This window comes from Aphelocoma coerulescens, chromosome 17 (genome assembly GCF_041296385.1).
Source record: "Aphelocoma coerulescens isolate FSJ_1873_10779 chromosome 17, UR_Acoe_1.0, whole genome shotgun sequence".
NCBI classification, from domain to species: domain Eukaryota; kingdom Metazoa; phylum Chordata; class Aves; order Passeriformes; family Corvidae; genus Aphelocoma; species Aphelocoma coerulescens.
Genome location: NC_091030.1, coordinates 2,054,912 through 2,069,842, shown reverse-complemented (window position 1 = coordinate 2,069,842; position 14,931 = coordinate 2,054,912). Strand labels below are relative to the sequence as shown.

General features: G+C 48.9%; 1 protein-coding gene across 1 annotated transcript in view; it reads right to left on the bottom strand.

Moving 5' to 3' along the window:
* The window catches only part of CACNA1B (calcium voltage-gated channel subunit alpha1 B), a 265,893-nt gene that overhangs the window by 83,326 nt on the left and 167,636 nt on the right, over positions 1-14,931 (bottom strand). Inside the window, exons 17-18 of the mRNA XM_069031456.1 lie at positions 9,574-9,641; positions 3,747-3,853 (exon numbers count right to left, since the gene is read on the bottom strand). Of these exons, the coding sequence (XP_068887557.1) occupies positions 3,747-3,853; positions 9,574-9,641 (175 nt within the window). The remainder of the gene's footprint in view (positions 1-3,746; positions 3,854-9,573; positions 9,642-14,931) is intronic.

The following is a 14,931-nucleotide window of genomic DNA, read 5'->3' as shown; positions in this document are numbered from 1 at the left end:
ATCCTGAGAAGCCACTAAATAAAAAAGGCCCTTTCAAGACAGAGTTCACCAGGTGAAAAAGGAAAATTCTGGGAGCTGCATGAAGCAGGAGCTCCAAACCAGTGGCACCACCCCTGCTTTTCATCCTGAGAAGCCACTAAATAAATCCTTCAGGATAGAATTCACCAGGTGAAAAAAGCAACTGTGGTCAGACACATCTGCTCAGGCAAATCCCTTTGGTGAAGCAGAGAAATTCTGGGAGCTGGATGGAGCAGGAGCTCCAGATCAGTGCAGGATGTTGAGGGTGAGGCAGATGCAAGATCAATGATCCCTCCCCAGCCTGGCAGTGATGAGTCTGTCACTAAAAGAGATCCCCAGGGTTCATCAATCACAAACCAATTCCTGGCTCCCACAGCATCCAGTTCCAGGTGGGAAGGTGGAGGTGCCTCTTCAGGCTGGAACGTGGGGTAACAACCAGTTCTTTGTGCTTGGGAAATGATGTTTAGGGACCAACACAATAAATGGAGCTCAGAATGGAGAGGGGGGACAAGGGGACAATTCCAAGGCACTGGAAGTGCAAATTTTATGGAGCTTGGTTAGGAGGGGAAGCTGGGGCAGCAGAACCAGTGCAGGCACAGCTCATCCTGTACTGGCACGGGAAAAACACCAGAGGTGGAGGATCCAACACCATGGGAAGGGCTGGAAGGAGGTTTAGGGGGAGACACACTGAGGGCTTGGAGCAGGACTGACAAAACTAATATGGAATGGAATGGAATTGGAATGGAATGGTAAATGGAATGGGAAATGGAATGGAAATGGAAATGGAAATGGAAATGGAAATGGAAATGGAAATGGAAATGGAAATGGAAATGGAAATGGAAATGGAATGGAATGGAATGGAATGGGAAATGGAATGGAATGGAAATGGAAAGGAATGGAAATGGAAAGGAATGGAAATGGAATGGAATGGAATGGAATGGAATGGAATCGAATGGAATGGAATGGAATGGAATGGGAAATGGAATGGAATGGAAATGGAAAGGAATGGAAATGGAATGGAATGGAATGGAATGGAATGGAATGGAATGGAATCGAATCGAATCGAATCAAACAGCTCCTCACCCCTGAGACAGCACAACCAACGTGACTTTTCACCAGGCCCAGCCCAGGGACAGCTTTGTCACCTCCTAAACACCGGGAACAGGAACACTGTGATTAAGAAAATCCAAGGCATTATATTCTCTGCCACCTGGACTGATGCAGGCAGGGAAAATGCCAATGTTTTCAGGACACTGATCCGTGCCATCGATGCCTGCTGTTGTCAGAGAAATCCATGTTCGCACGCTGGGAAAACAACACTAAACTATAAAATTAAAATGATATTCCTTAGGGGAAAATACAAATATAAATTGGGTAGAGCCACCTTTGCAGGAGCTCAGTCCCAGTTTTGCCAGGCCTTGCTCACTGAGTCCTACAGGGCTTGGATTCTCAGTTCTTGGTACCCCAGTTTTACAGGGGGGTTTGGTTTGTGCTGATATTTCCATTTGCCAAAAATCCCATTTTTCAGAACAACCAGCACTTTTCCCTCTTGGCATGTCCAGCTCTGGCTCTGATCTGCCAGGACCTGCCATTGTCATGGCTCTGCTCTCAGAGCACTGTGGGGATGAAGAGCAGGAAAAATGAAGAGTTGGGGTGGATTTGGATGCCCAAAGGTCCCTACATCAGCCCTGCTGCACTGGAGAGAGATATCCAAGGGATAAATGCTGCAAACCACCCCCCTAGCCAAGATTTAGGGGTTGCTAAGCCCCTTTGGAGCTCCCTATGGATGGACATTCCATCCCTGGATGGGTTGCTCACTTGAGAGCTGGATTTGTTCCCTGTGGGTCCCTCCCAACTCAGAATATTCTGGGATTTATCTATGAAACAAATTGCTTGGACACGGATTCATTAAATCGCAGGGATCACGAGCCACCCGTCCATCCAGACCCCAAAACACCCAACTCCTCCCTTGCCTTTTCCTCTAGGGCCTCCTTCCCTTTGGGCATCAACCTTTGCACCTAAATGCTGCTTTTTTTCCCCAAAGCAAAGCCCCATGAGCTTTGTGAGTGGCCCTGGCAGACATCACAGCACAGTGCTTGGGTCAGGAGATGTGGAAACCATCGACTTTCCACCGTGCTCATGGGAACTTCTGCACAAACGGGGCAGGGCAGACTCCATTTGAAGCAAAATAAGCAAAAATCCACAATTTTACCCTCGTTTCCAATTGTTGTCACAGAACTCTCCATGTGGTTTTGAAAAACTGGTGAGAAATCCTGGAAAAAGGTGATTTTAAGCCATTTCAACCTCAGCTCCACGGAAGTGGGTTGGTTTTTTTTCTGCTGATTTCTAAGAAATCTTCCCCAAATGCAAAATGCTTTGATTAAAACAGAAGCAAATAAGCACCATCATCATCTTGCATTTTAAAACACCAGAACCAAGAAATTCATCAAAGAGCAAAAGCAATTATCCTCATTTGACTTCTTTTCAAGGCTGGCCAGAAAATAATTGTAAGGAAAAAAATTGGTCTATAAACCATCAAACAGCCAGAGCATAAATAGGAACTGATTACAGCAGTAACAACAAAATAAAATGGTGAGAAGAATAAAATACTCAAATTAATAATATTCTTTCCCTTCACATGGTACAAACTGGCTCCACTTGGCCTTTTGTCTTTGCTAAAGTGGATTAAACTCCCAGGAAAAAGAGATTTCCAGTGAAGGAACAAGCAGGGATCCGCCTTCAGTTTGGGATTTTTCCAATAAAATCAAGCAGGAAATTTCTTTTCTTTTTCTTTTTATTGCTTGGAGATCTCCCCTGTAAAAGGAGTCTGGGAAACATCAGCAGCTCCCAGTAAAATGCAGGAATTTTGGTGCCAATGTTGAAATTCCAGAGGAGTTCAAGGAACCTTTTCAGGAAATCTTTGTGGGGCAGCACAGAACAGAATCGTGGAATGGGTTGGGTTGGAAGGACCTGAAATCCAATCCCATCCCATCCCATCCCATCCCATCCCATCCCATCCCATCCCGACCTCTGCAGGGACACCTTCCACCATCCCAGGGTGCTCCAAGTCCATCCAACATTCAGACACTTCCGGGGATGTCTCAAACAAAGGACAAATATTTCCACCTCCACCTCATCTTTGCACCTCCAGGGTCCAGGAAAAGCTGGGCCCCAAGGCAAAGCTTTCCAAGGATTTTGGTATCACAGAGCCTGTGCTTGTCCTCATCCAGACATCTGAAAATTCCACATGGATGTTCCTACCTCCAAACCAGTTCCCAGATATGATTTTATTAACCCAGCTCCTTCCAACAGCAAGGAAAGAGAATTCCAGCACATGTTTCAGCTATTTAAAAGGATGCCCTTGCACTTGAATACTCAAAATCATTAAAAAAAAAAAGTTCATTCTGTGCCCACCCCCCTCTCCTCATTAAAAATCCAAAGTGAGATGTTAACACTTCACCTGGTGAAATCTATCCTGGGACAGCTTAAAGAAAAAAAGATCCTCCTAAAATACAATTATTCAAAGGTGAGGCATTACCAAGAGAACCAAACTGAAAGAAATCCTTCATTAAACTCCTCATTAAGTGCTGAGCACTGCAGTATTTGGCCTGTGAGTGCCAGAGGTGGTGCAGAAGGGCTCACAGATCCCGTGGGATGCTCCAGCTGGACGGACACACAGCGACACTGGAAAACAGGGATTTTCTCCCAAGGAATCAAAGGGTGCTTACGCAGCTATGGAAATGTTGGCCGCAGACATGGGGCTCACTTCGGCCACTTCCTTGGCCTTCTGCAGGGCCAGCTTTTGGTTGGTGGCTTCCTCCATCTCCTCCTCGTCCTGGGGCACAAAAGGGAGAGAAATCAGGGGATAAATCAGGGAATAACAACAAGCAGAGCTGCCCAGGGCCTGAGGCGTGGGTGGCTGTCCCTGCTGGGCTGTGAGGACACAGGAATTTGAATTTCAGGCAGATTTTCTCACAAAGAGCCCCAGGTTTGGTGCAAGCTGAGGTGAGAAAGGCAAGCTTTGCTCAAGAGGGTTTTTTCCCTCACAAAGCTGTCTCGACTGTCCTGGGTCTCCTCTCAGCATGCAGCACCAGGGAAGGAGACTCTGATGGAGCAGGGAGGGACCTGAGCAGGAATGTGACCATTCCAGGTGGGACAATCCCCCATTTATCCCAGAGCTGTGTGGGTGATAACCCTCCCAAGCCAATGTCCTGCTGAAAGGCAGGGACAGGCTCCTAAATCCGTCCTGACCTCCTGCCCAGGGGACTTCTCTGAAACAACAACAACAAATGATGGATTTGGGCCTGGTCCTGCTCCCATCAGTTTCACCCCAGATATTCCCACCCACCTCAGATCCCTGAGGACTCAGAAAACAAAAAGGAACCATATTAAATGTAGTTTGTAGAGCAAAGTCATGTTCCTGCTTCCTGCATCTCTCTGGATCATGAGGATTTTTAACCTCTGTTGGCTCAGAAGAGCCTGAAGATTGTAACTGGGATTTCTCCCTTCCTACCCAGCATGGAAAGCACCACTAAAATTCAAACTACAGGATCTTCAACATTGAGATGAGAGCAAAAAAAACCAGCCTGGTTCCCCTTCCATGGTCATCAAGGGTCAACTTCCCTGGAATTTTTTAACCAAAATAAAGTCAAATCACAGCAGGGTAAGCACAGAGCTCTGATGGCAATGCCAGCACCTCAGAAATCCAGGGAAAACCACGCTGAGAGCAGTCACAGCCTCCTCTGCCCAACTTTATGGGATGCCTCAGGTCTGCCTCTGCTCTCCCAGGGTGATGCTGGAAGGAGTCAGGATTAAAATAATGGAAGCAGCTTTGGAAGAGGAAATTATAGAGATTTATCCACCCTGAATACCATCTGCATAAACAGCTCCTCGCTCTGCCCTTGCTGGCATTTGCTCCAACTGAATGGAAACTGTTTTCCTTTTCTCCTTCAGCAGGAAAAATAAAAAAAAAAGAGATGGGAAATTGATTTTAAAAAATCGTTACCGTATAAGTTTCTCTTTTTTTTTTTCCCCCTTTGCAAATATTTGCAAGTCTATAACCAGGCCTGAATAAAAGAGCTGCTGAGCAATTACACAAAGTCAATATTTCCAGTCGATTTCTCAAAGGTTTGGGAGCTTGTTGCAAATCAAGGGTGTTTGGTCTAATCCTGCTCAGCCCCGGGCACCTGTCCTGTCACCCTGATGGGGTGGGGAAACAGCAAAGTGCCCATGGATTGGGATAAACTCAGTTTAATTGGGAAAGAAAAAGCCACGGAGTCACTCCACATTTCCAAATTTCCACATTTTTGCCATCCCCAGGACAGCAGAGCTCCCTCACGTGGAACAGGACTAGGACAGACCAACGTTGTCACTCTGAGTGTCTGGAATATCCCGTGGCTGTCCCAGCTGCGTGTCCCCAAATCCTCGTGCCCCCCCCAGCTTTCCCCCCTGGACTCTGTGGGGTCACCACTCAGCAATAACAAAACATCCCTGAGCGCTTCCAGCACAAATCCTTGTTTGCCACGAAAATCCCCCAGCAGCTCCTGTGGAGAAAATTAACTCTTCCCATCCCAATGCAGCACAAATGTTATCCTCCAAATGTGAGTTTTTAAAGGAGTAAGACCCCCCAATAAAAAAAAACCTTTAAGGTTTTCCTTTCACCCCCCAGGTATATTCAAGTTATTTCTTCCTTTGAGGGCTCTCCAGCAGCCTTAAAATCAAAGGCTGCTGATTTTTCTCTCTCTGCCCCTAAAGCACCAGGTGCAGGTTTTAAAACCTCTTTCAGATCTGGGGCTTCTGCTCCATTTTCCCAGGTGCCTCCGGAATTCTGCTGGATTTGCCATCCTGAAGGAGCAGCAGAATGCAGCCATTGCTAACTCAGAACGAGCTCAGTCCTCAGCAGGTGTTTGCTTTAGAATATTTTTAATATTTCTTCTTCCAGGCAGATATTGCAGATCACTCCAGAAATTGATTAGTTTTTTGCCTGATATTTAAAATTCCAGCTCACACTGGCTCAAACTCTCACCCCCGTTTCACAGGGGTCACAGATAAAGCTCTTGCCCATAAGGACATCCCTGTTTATGTTCCCTTTCTGTTTTCTAGAGCTCTAAATTTTAATTTAAACCAATTTTTCATGTGGTAAACCCCATTTTTGGTGCCACCCATCATTAACATTGAATTTAATACATTTAATACATTAATACAATTAAAGCCTTTTCCACAGGGCAGCAGCAGGAAGGGGATTTATGGATGTTCAGCTCTTGGTTTGGCCACTCCCTTCAGTCCAGGATTTCTGGGCATTCCTCAAGAATTTTATACAAATTTCTATAAAATTCACACATCTCTCACACGTGGTTTTATCCTGCTTTTCCAGGGATCACTGGCAGTGCACAGAGATGAGAAAACACTTCCTGCTTAAGGATATTTAGGAAAATAAATCATCAGTTGTGGTGGTTTTACACTCCAGATTAATGAGGATGAAGCAGGACCTGCTTTCTGTCACCTGAGACATTTTGGATGAGCAGCAGAGAGATTTTAGAAGCAAATTTTGGGGGCAATTGTAGATTCCACTCTGAATTAGTGAACAGGAAGAAAAACCTGTCAATATATTGAAGAAAACCTAAAGGTTACGGAACCCAATGGATTCAGCAGAGTTCCCAGGAATCACTAAAAACTGGGTTGGCAGAGTTTGAGTCAGTGCAAGGCCAGAACAGGAGGAGCAAGAGAGGGGCCTGGGAGCAGATTTTTTTCTAGATTGGAAGCAAAGGTGGTGATTCTTTGTTTTTTCCCCCCAAAACTGAGTCACTCCTAAGCACTGGTGAGCTCTGTAACAGCCACGGGATGATTGAGCTGCAGTTCAATACAGTCCCAGCTCTGGTAACTTCCCTTGCAGGTCACAAAGCCCAGAAATGGCCAAAATGCCACATAAAAAATCCCAAATTAGCATCCAGAAGTGAGGAGAGTTGAAATGTTCCGGTCCTGAGGCTGGAAAGTTTTCTGTCTGCCCTAAACAGAGGCAATTCCAACTGCTCCTGGTTTTCCCAATTACATTCAGCACTGATCTCCATTAATTTTACAGCAGAAATGTCAGGAGATTCCCCTGGGACCAACTGAACTCCTGAGTAACTTCCTTGTATGTCTGGGCCAATTTTGGGGTTTGCATGATTGTATTAACTCAGCAGGAAACCACTCATTCTCCAGCTACATGTCTAATCGAATTTTACCTTTTTCCCTTTCTTTTGAATGATTTGGGGGGGGGGGATCATAAATAAAATTAAAACAAACAAACAAAAAAAAACCCAAGAGAGTTTCTGGAGAAGCTCTATGATTCAGAATGCTGCTGAATCCATCAATATTCAATTAGAATTTATAAACATCCACAAAGTCGGGTTTTTCTAACCCTCCCTGTCAGCTGCTGAAATATTCACAAGAAGGCACTTAAAGGATTAAGAAAGAAGGAGGATGAGCTTCATTATCCAAGAAGGGTGCTGGGCCTCATCCCCCCTCTCAGCACAGGCAAGGGATGCCCATAAATCTGGGAGGATCTTTGCTTCCAAGCTGGAGATTTCTGTGAGCTTTAGGAAGCACAGAGACAGCTGAGCTGCTGAAAGGGAAAAAATTCCCATGAAAAACACCAAAGGAAAAACCCCAAAACAACAGAGAGCCATCAAATACAGCCCTGAGCAGCATTTTAAAGGAGGAGGGATGCAGAACATGGAATTGGAATACTTATTTTACACCTGGAAGCCACCAGGATGTTTGGAGGGTCTGTGCTGGATTTTGGCTGTCAGGAAACAGCTCCAGAAAAGCTGGGAGCTGGAGCCAGTCCTGCAGGAACAGGGAGATGGCAAAGACCAGCTCAGCCCCAACAGGGATGTGCATTTTGACTGGGAATTTGGCTGCTTCCATCTTCAGCAGCTAGAGGAGGGTGGGAAACCTGGAGAAAGCTCAGTGTCCCTGGAGCTGCAGTGGGGATCCAAAGAACCAGAAAGGCTGGAAAAGATCAAGTCCAGCAGTGCCAGGTTCACCCCCAAACCTCAGCACTAACCCTGAGCACCAAATCTTTTTTTTTTTTTAACATTTTTTTGAACAATGCCATGGAATTATTTGGGTTGGAAGGACCTTAAAGCCCCTCCAATGCCACCCCTGCCATGGGCAGGGACACCTTCCACTGTCCCAGGGTGCTCCAACTCCATCCAACACAGCCTTGGGCACTTCCAGGGATCCAGAGAAGTGAATTACTGCACCTTTCCCTAAAAAGAGAAACCACCCTTGCCTGCTGCTGCCCCAGCACGTGGGCAGAGAGCTCTGCCACTGGAAGAAGTAAAGAAATTAAAGTTATAAAAATACAACCACCACAATGGGGCCGCTGCTGCTTTTGCCCCCAGCAGGTCACTGGGACTGGTGCTGATGGCAGCAGCACAGGAATGGGTGAGAAAAGCTAAAAATGTGCAAAAAAAACCCCCTAATTCTCCTCATAAATCCATCTGAGCACACCAAGAAATCCAAACTGTGCAATAATCCAAGTGCAGCACTCGCAGTGCTCCTTGCACAACCCCGAGGCTGAGAGTTGTTCTCCCTGGGGAATGCTCCAATGTAAATATTCTCCAGAGGGGAGACTCCAACAGAAATCTGTGTGCACATCCAGCTCTCTGCATCCAGCAGAGTCACACTGGTGTCATTCCCATCCAGGAATCCATCCCCATCCCCTGCCAGGACCTGGCTTTCTGCCTCTGCATCCCCTCACACCTGGGGAGAGGCAGGAATATCCCAACCTCTCCCCAGAGTGCTCACAAACTGTTTGGCCTGGAGCTGATTAGAAAAATTATAATTCTTGAATCCATCACCGACCTCAGTGAGGTGAAGAACACAAAACCAAAATATTCCCTGCAACCTGAAATAAAGAAACCTGAAGGGGGATAAACCTCCAGGTGCCTCTCTGCAGTGCAAACTGCTCACCAGAGGTGCAAAAGCAGCACCACAACACCTGAATTTACTCCTGTTTGAGCTTCCAATCCGCCAAAAATCTGTTAATTGCTTCTCCTGTGCTCTTGGAAACAGCAAATGGGAGATGAGCAATGCCCACACTGATAAACCAAACTAAATACAAAACATTAAATACAAAATATTCACTGCAACCTGCAGGGGAATAAACCCCCAGGTGCCTCTCTGCGGGGCAAACTGCTCACCAGAGCAGGGGACACCTCAGGGTGTCACCTGTGCTTTGGGTGCAGCAGCTGAGCTTTTTTATAGATTGGGTTGGAAGGACCAAAGGTGGTGATTCTTTGGTTTTTTCCCCCAAAAATGAGTCACTCCTAAGCACTGGTGAGCTCTGTAACAGCCACGGGATGATCAAGCTGCAGTTCAATACAGTCCCAGCTCTGGTAACTTCCCTTGCAGGTCACAAAGCCCAGAAATGGCCAAAATGCCACATAAAAAATCCCAAATTAGCATCCAGAAGCGGGAAGAGTTAAAATGTTCCGGTCCTGAGGCTGGAAAGTTTTCTGTCTGCCCTAAGCAGAGGCAATTTTAATGCACACAGGGATCTCCACCTACCTTGGTCAGCTCCTGGGCGTTGGCCAGGTTGTCGACAGCGATGGCCAAGAAGACGTTCAGCAGAGTATCTGTGGCAGCAGCTTAGGAAAAACTCTTCACACAGCACAGACAGCAATTATTCCCCTCCTGCTGCCCCTCTTTTCCCCCTCGGTGTTTTATGGATTGACCCCTGGAAGCTTTGCCACCATTCCCAACTCGGCCACCTCAGCAGGGCTGGACACACATTTGTCCTTCCCTGGAGAGGGAATAGGGCCAGAGGGGTTTCACCCCACCAGAGGAGCAATGTGGGTCCACCTGGTGTCACACAGACACCACAGGCCAGAAATGCAGATTTCCATCCCTCCAGCCCAGAAATGCAGATTTCACCCTCATTTTCCCCTCTTGTTTAAAAGGACACCCAGTGGAGCTGCAGGAAATTGGTCATTTTAAGCCAACATTTGCATATTTATATGCACGGAGCTGTATAAAGGTGTGGAGTGTGTGGAAAAATGGAGCTCAGGTCACTGCTGCTGGGAAGCAACGATCCTGGCTTATCCCACTGGAGTCAGGATGACAGTGAGGCCACCCCAGACATCCCGAGCCCCAGAGCAGCACACCCAGCCCTGCTAATGAGCTCTGCTGATAAAACATCCCCTAAGCCTGGCCTAAACTGCACAGAGCCCAGCTAAACCAGGGCAGTGCCCACACCAGCTTAGGCCTCTCGCAGAGCTCTGCATTCGCTCACTGAGACATAACCCCAGCCTGAAATTATTTATTCCTATTTAACTTTCATTTTTCCACCTAATGATTTCAGCTATTGCTGATTTTATTGTTGTTATTCCAGCCCCGTGGCTGCAAAACGGCCCCAGAGCAGCCATAAATCAGCTGCCTTTGCACAGGGAAGGAGGGCAAGCAGAGCAAAACCACTCTCCCAAGGAGAAAATGCATTTGGCTCTTGCACATCACCTGGGGACAGCAGAGCTGCTCATTCCAGAGCTCTGTTTGCTCCTCCAAATAGGAATGTGCCTGGGAATGGTCCATAAACCCAGTGAAAGCACTGCAGGAGTTTTAGGAAATTAATCCAGGTATTTGCAGGAGGCTCCAGAAGAGCTGCAGAGGGACTGGGGACAAGGGATGGAGGGACAGGACACAGGGAATGGCTTCCCAGTGCCAGAAGGCAGGGCTGGATGGGATATTGGGAAGGAATTGTTCCCTGGGAGGGTGGGCAGGCCCTGGCACAGGGTGCCCAGAGCAGCTGGGGCTGCCCCTGGATCCCTGGCAGTGCCCAAGGCCAGGCTGGACATTGGGGCTTGGAGCAGCCTGGGACAGTGGGAGGTGTCCCTGCCCATGGCAGGGGGTGGGATGGGAAGGGCTTTAAGGTCCCTTCCAACCCAAACCAGTCTGGGATTTTCTGTCAGGTTCATGTTCCCCTGCCTTGGGCTGCAGGGTGGGAAGGTGAGGGCAGGACTGGGGTGAGCATGGTGAGAGCGAGGAGCCAGAAATCCCTCCTGGGAGAGCAGGAAATCCCTCCTGGGAGAGCAGGAACAGCCAGGGCTGAGCTCCCAGGGTGCTTCAGCCTGCAGGGAGATTTTGGGCATCCACGGCCTCAGGGCCCTTCCCGTTGTTTCCCATTCCTTCGAGGGCTCTCTGGAGGAGCACCTGGGGGGTTGCTGCCAGGCAGAGGAGTCAGGAGTGGCACAGGACTGATCCCCCTCTCCCAGACAGAAATCCCGGTGCCCCTGCAGCTCCACCCTGCAGCTCCACCCTGCCTCGGGTGCTCCAGAGCCTTGTCCCACTTTCACGGATGAGGAGATTTCCCAAAGGACCAAAGCTGGCCCAAACCAGCGGCTCAAAGCCCCTCTGCTTTCCCTCTCCAAACAGAATCCAGCCCAGACTTCAGCACCAGACATTCCCAGCTCGAATTCCCACTGAGGGAGTGTCTCCAGAGCCTGGATGCCCATCGGATCTGGAGCCTGCAGGAAGCAGGAGCTGGATTCATCCCTCCGGATGTTTCTGCATCCTCACTGTCTCCAAGCCCTGCAGGGCACGGGATGCAGAGCCCCGGGATTTCTCCAGCCAGGAGCCAGCATTGCTCCATGTCATGGAGGTTTTTTCCATCACAGGATGATTCCTCTGGGACAGAGAGAGGTTTGGAATGTGACACCCATCCCCTGCTCCTTCTCCTATCCCAGCAGGACAGTGAGGAGTGGCTGGGAGCACCTCAATCCCAGTGAACCCAGTGGATGCAGAACAGGAGAAAATGGTGCTGGAATCATCACCCCTCCCACAAAGAGCCAGATTTTTCCTTTCCAAAGACATTAATTCCCCCTTTCCTTTGAGGGTGGGGGGCTGAGGGCACCCCTGGGCTCCTGGTCTGTGCTGGGTGTTTGGGTTTCTTCCTCTGGGGTGCTTCCAACACGCTGGAAACACTTCCAGGCCTCCTCCTCTGGGAATAAATGTCTCAGCAATAAAACTGTCTCCCTGTCCCTGCCTCCCACACAAATGCTGGAAGTGGCTCATGCATCACAAACAACCCCTGGAAATTGAATTAATTCCTTTTTATCAGATCAGCCCAGCTTGATCCATTTCCAAGCAGACACAGTCTGGCAGATTTGGGAGTTTCTGCCCCAAAAAAGGTCCCTCAGTCCTTTCTACAGAGCTGGGGGATTCCCAGATTCCTCCCAAACTCCAGGCTCTGGCTCAGGCTGTGTAACCTGGATGAGCAGTGCCTGGAGCCAGGAATCAGCTCCTGCCTGGCACTTGAGGGGCAGGGAAGGGCAGCATCCTCCAGGCAGTTCCTTCTTTTCCCTTCAGGCTCCTCTGCAGTTTTTCTTGGAGTTTTTTTCCTTTTTTTTTGGCCTCAACAGATGCCTCAATTTATCAATTAAGTGGATAACAGTGAACACAGGCATGGTGTAATTTCCTGGAAAATGGACCAAATCCTGTTGTTACTTTGATCATAAAACTTTCATTAAACCATTTCTGGTTCCACACAGACTCTCTGGAAATGCAAACGTAACGTGAGGCACTTCCCACTTAGCAAAACAAACTTTTCCTTGCTGTGATCCCTTGAAAAAGCAGATGAATTCAAAGAACCAAAAATGGATTCCAAGAACCAAGTGCAGTGAATCCAGCAGCATCCCACCTTCCTTCCTCAGGAAAAGGAATAATCACAGAGCCCTGAGCAGCTCTGGGAGGAGAAGTGAGTCCCTCAGGTTTAAAAAGGGCAGGTTTTGCCAGCTGACCCCAAATCGCCCACCCCAGTTCTCCAATGAGGTTTGATCCAGCGTCCCCAAACTCTTACAAGTGGCCTCACCCAACAGCAAAGCTCCCAAAGTGACAATAAACCCCCTGCCAGCAGAGGAACCCAGGCTCAGCATCCCAAAGGGCTCAGACTTTGAGATGAGAAAATAAGAGCAGAAAGTCCAATTGAAGAAATGAAGTCTCAGTATTGCAGAATCCCAAAATGATTTGGAAGGACCTTGAAAGCTCATCTTGTTCCACCTCCACCATGGGCAGGGACACCTCCCACTGTCCCAGGCTGCTCCAAGCCCCAGTGTCCAGCCTGGCCTTGGACACTTCCAGGGATGCAGGGGCAGCCACAGCTTCTCTTTAAAGCTGGAAAACTTTAGAAGTTTGTGAAAAAAAAACCCCAGGATATTCCATAAGTTTTTTTTTTGGCTGTTATTACTCTTTGTCAGCCAATTCTTCCCTCTCTCTCTGTGCTCACAGAACTCCACGTGCAGCAGACTCATCCCAACCTGCAGGATCCAGGGAGAATCAAAGAATCCCATCTGGCACATCCTCCTCCCTTCCTAAATGCTTCCAAGGAGTTCAAGCTGTGCCACCAGCACGGGGCTGTGGGAAAAAGGCACGGAAAAGGCACTGGAGACATCTGGAAGAAGCCAGGAAAGCCACCCCTGGATCACCTCAGCAGCAGGAGGGAAACAAGACAGCTGCACCTGCCAGGATGAGATTTAGGGAGAAGGTGGATGAGGTTTCCACTCTCCAAATCCCAAATCCACAGCAGGGGCAGCAGGTTCCTCCTCCTGAACATCCCCTGTTCTTCCCTGTTAATGAAAACCAAAGGCCAAAGGAGAACTCCCGTTGGAATTAAAGGTGAGGAAGGGAATTAATGCCCTGTTCCTCAAAAACGCTGGATCTGAGCTGCTCCGAGGTGAAAAGTCCCTCCCTCAGCTGTGCTGTTGAGCCTGATTACAGCTTAATCTCATTTCCAAATGCCAAGCCCGGAGGATTTAGAGCTCTCCCTGCCTCCCTGCTCTCCACTGACCCAGTTTTTTCCAGAGCCTGGTGCTTCTGAAAGGGCCGTGCTGGCTGCTGGGAGGCGTCTGAGCATCGCTGCCACGGCGCCGGGAGCGGGATAAATCCCATGGAGACACTGGTGTGACAGGCACAGCTCCCACTGCCTGCTCTGCTCTTCCCTGTCTCTGCTCCTCATCCCAAGGAGAGCATTCCAGCAAAGCCAAAGGGCTGGAGCTGTGCCATCCACAGGCCCCGATGCATCGATGTCACGTTTTGTCACCTCCACTCCAGCTGGAGCAGCCCGTTTCTGCAGGAACTCTGTCTTCAGCTCCAGTATTTCCCCCAATTCACCCCTCCCTTTCTCCTGCACCTCCCAGCCCAAACAGGACTCCCAGGAAAAGAGGAATGCTGGGACTGTAACCAGCAAGGAGGTCGGGAAATCCTCGCGGGAGCTCCTGGGTGGAGCAGAAGCGCTTTGGGGCGTTCTCATCCCTCTTTGGGGCGTTCTCATCCCTCTTTGGGGCCTTCTCATCCCTCTTTGGGGCCTTCTCATCCCTCTTTGGGGCCTTCTCATCCCGCTTTGGGGCCTTCTCATCCCTCTTTGGGGCCTTCTCATCCCGCTTTGGGGCCTTCTCATCCCACTTTGGGGCCTTCTCATCCCACTTTGGGGCCTTCTCATCCCTCTTTGGGGCCTTCTCATCCCGCTTTGGGGCCTTCTCATCCCGCTCAGCAGAACAAACAAAGCAGCCCAGGCCGCCTCGTCTCTGCCACAACTCCTGGGTTTCCTTTTTTAGGGATGCTCCCTCTGGCTCCACACAGCTGCAGCCAGCAATCACAGAATCAGTCACAGAATCAATCACACAATCAATCACACAATCAATCACACAATCAATCACACAATCAATCACACAATCACAGAATCAATCACAGAATCAATCAGGCTGGAAAAGCCCTTTGAGATCGAGTCCAGCCTAGACCTGTCACTCCCTTGTCACCCAGACCCACATCCAGTCTTTTCTTTAACACCCCCAGGGATGGAGACTCCAAACCTCCCTGGGCAGCCCATCCCACTGCCAATCACTGCTTCTGGGCACAACTTCTCCCTGATGTCCAGCC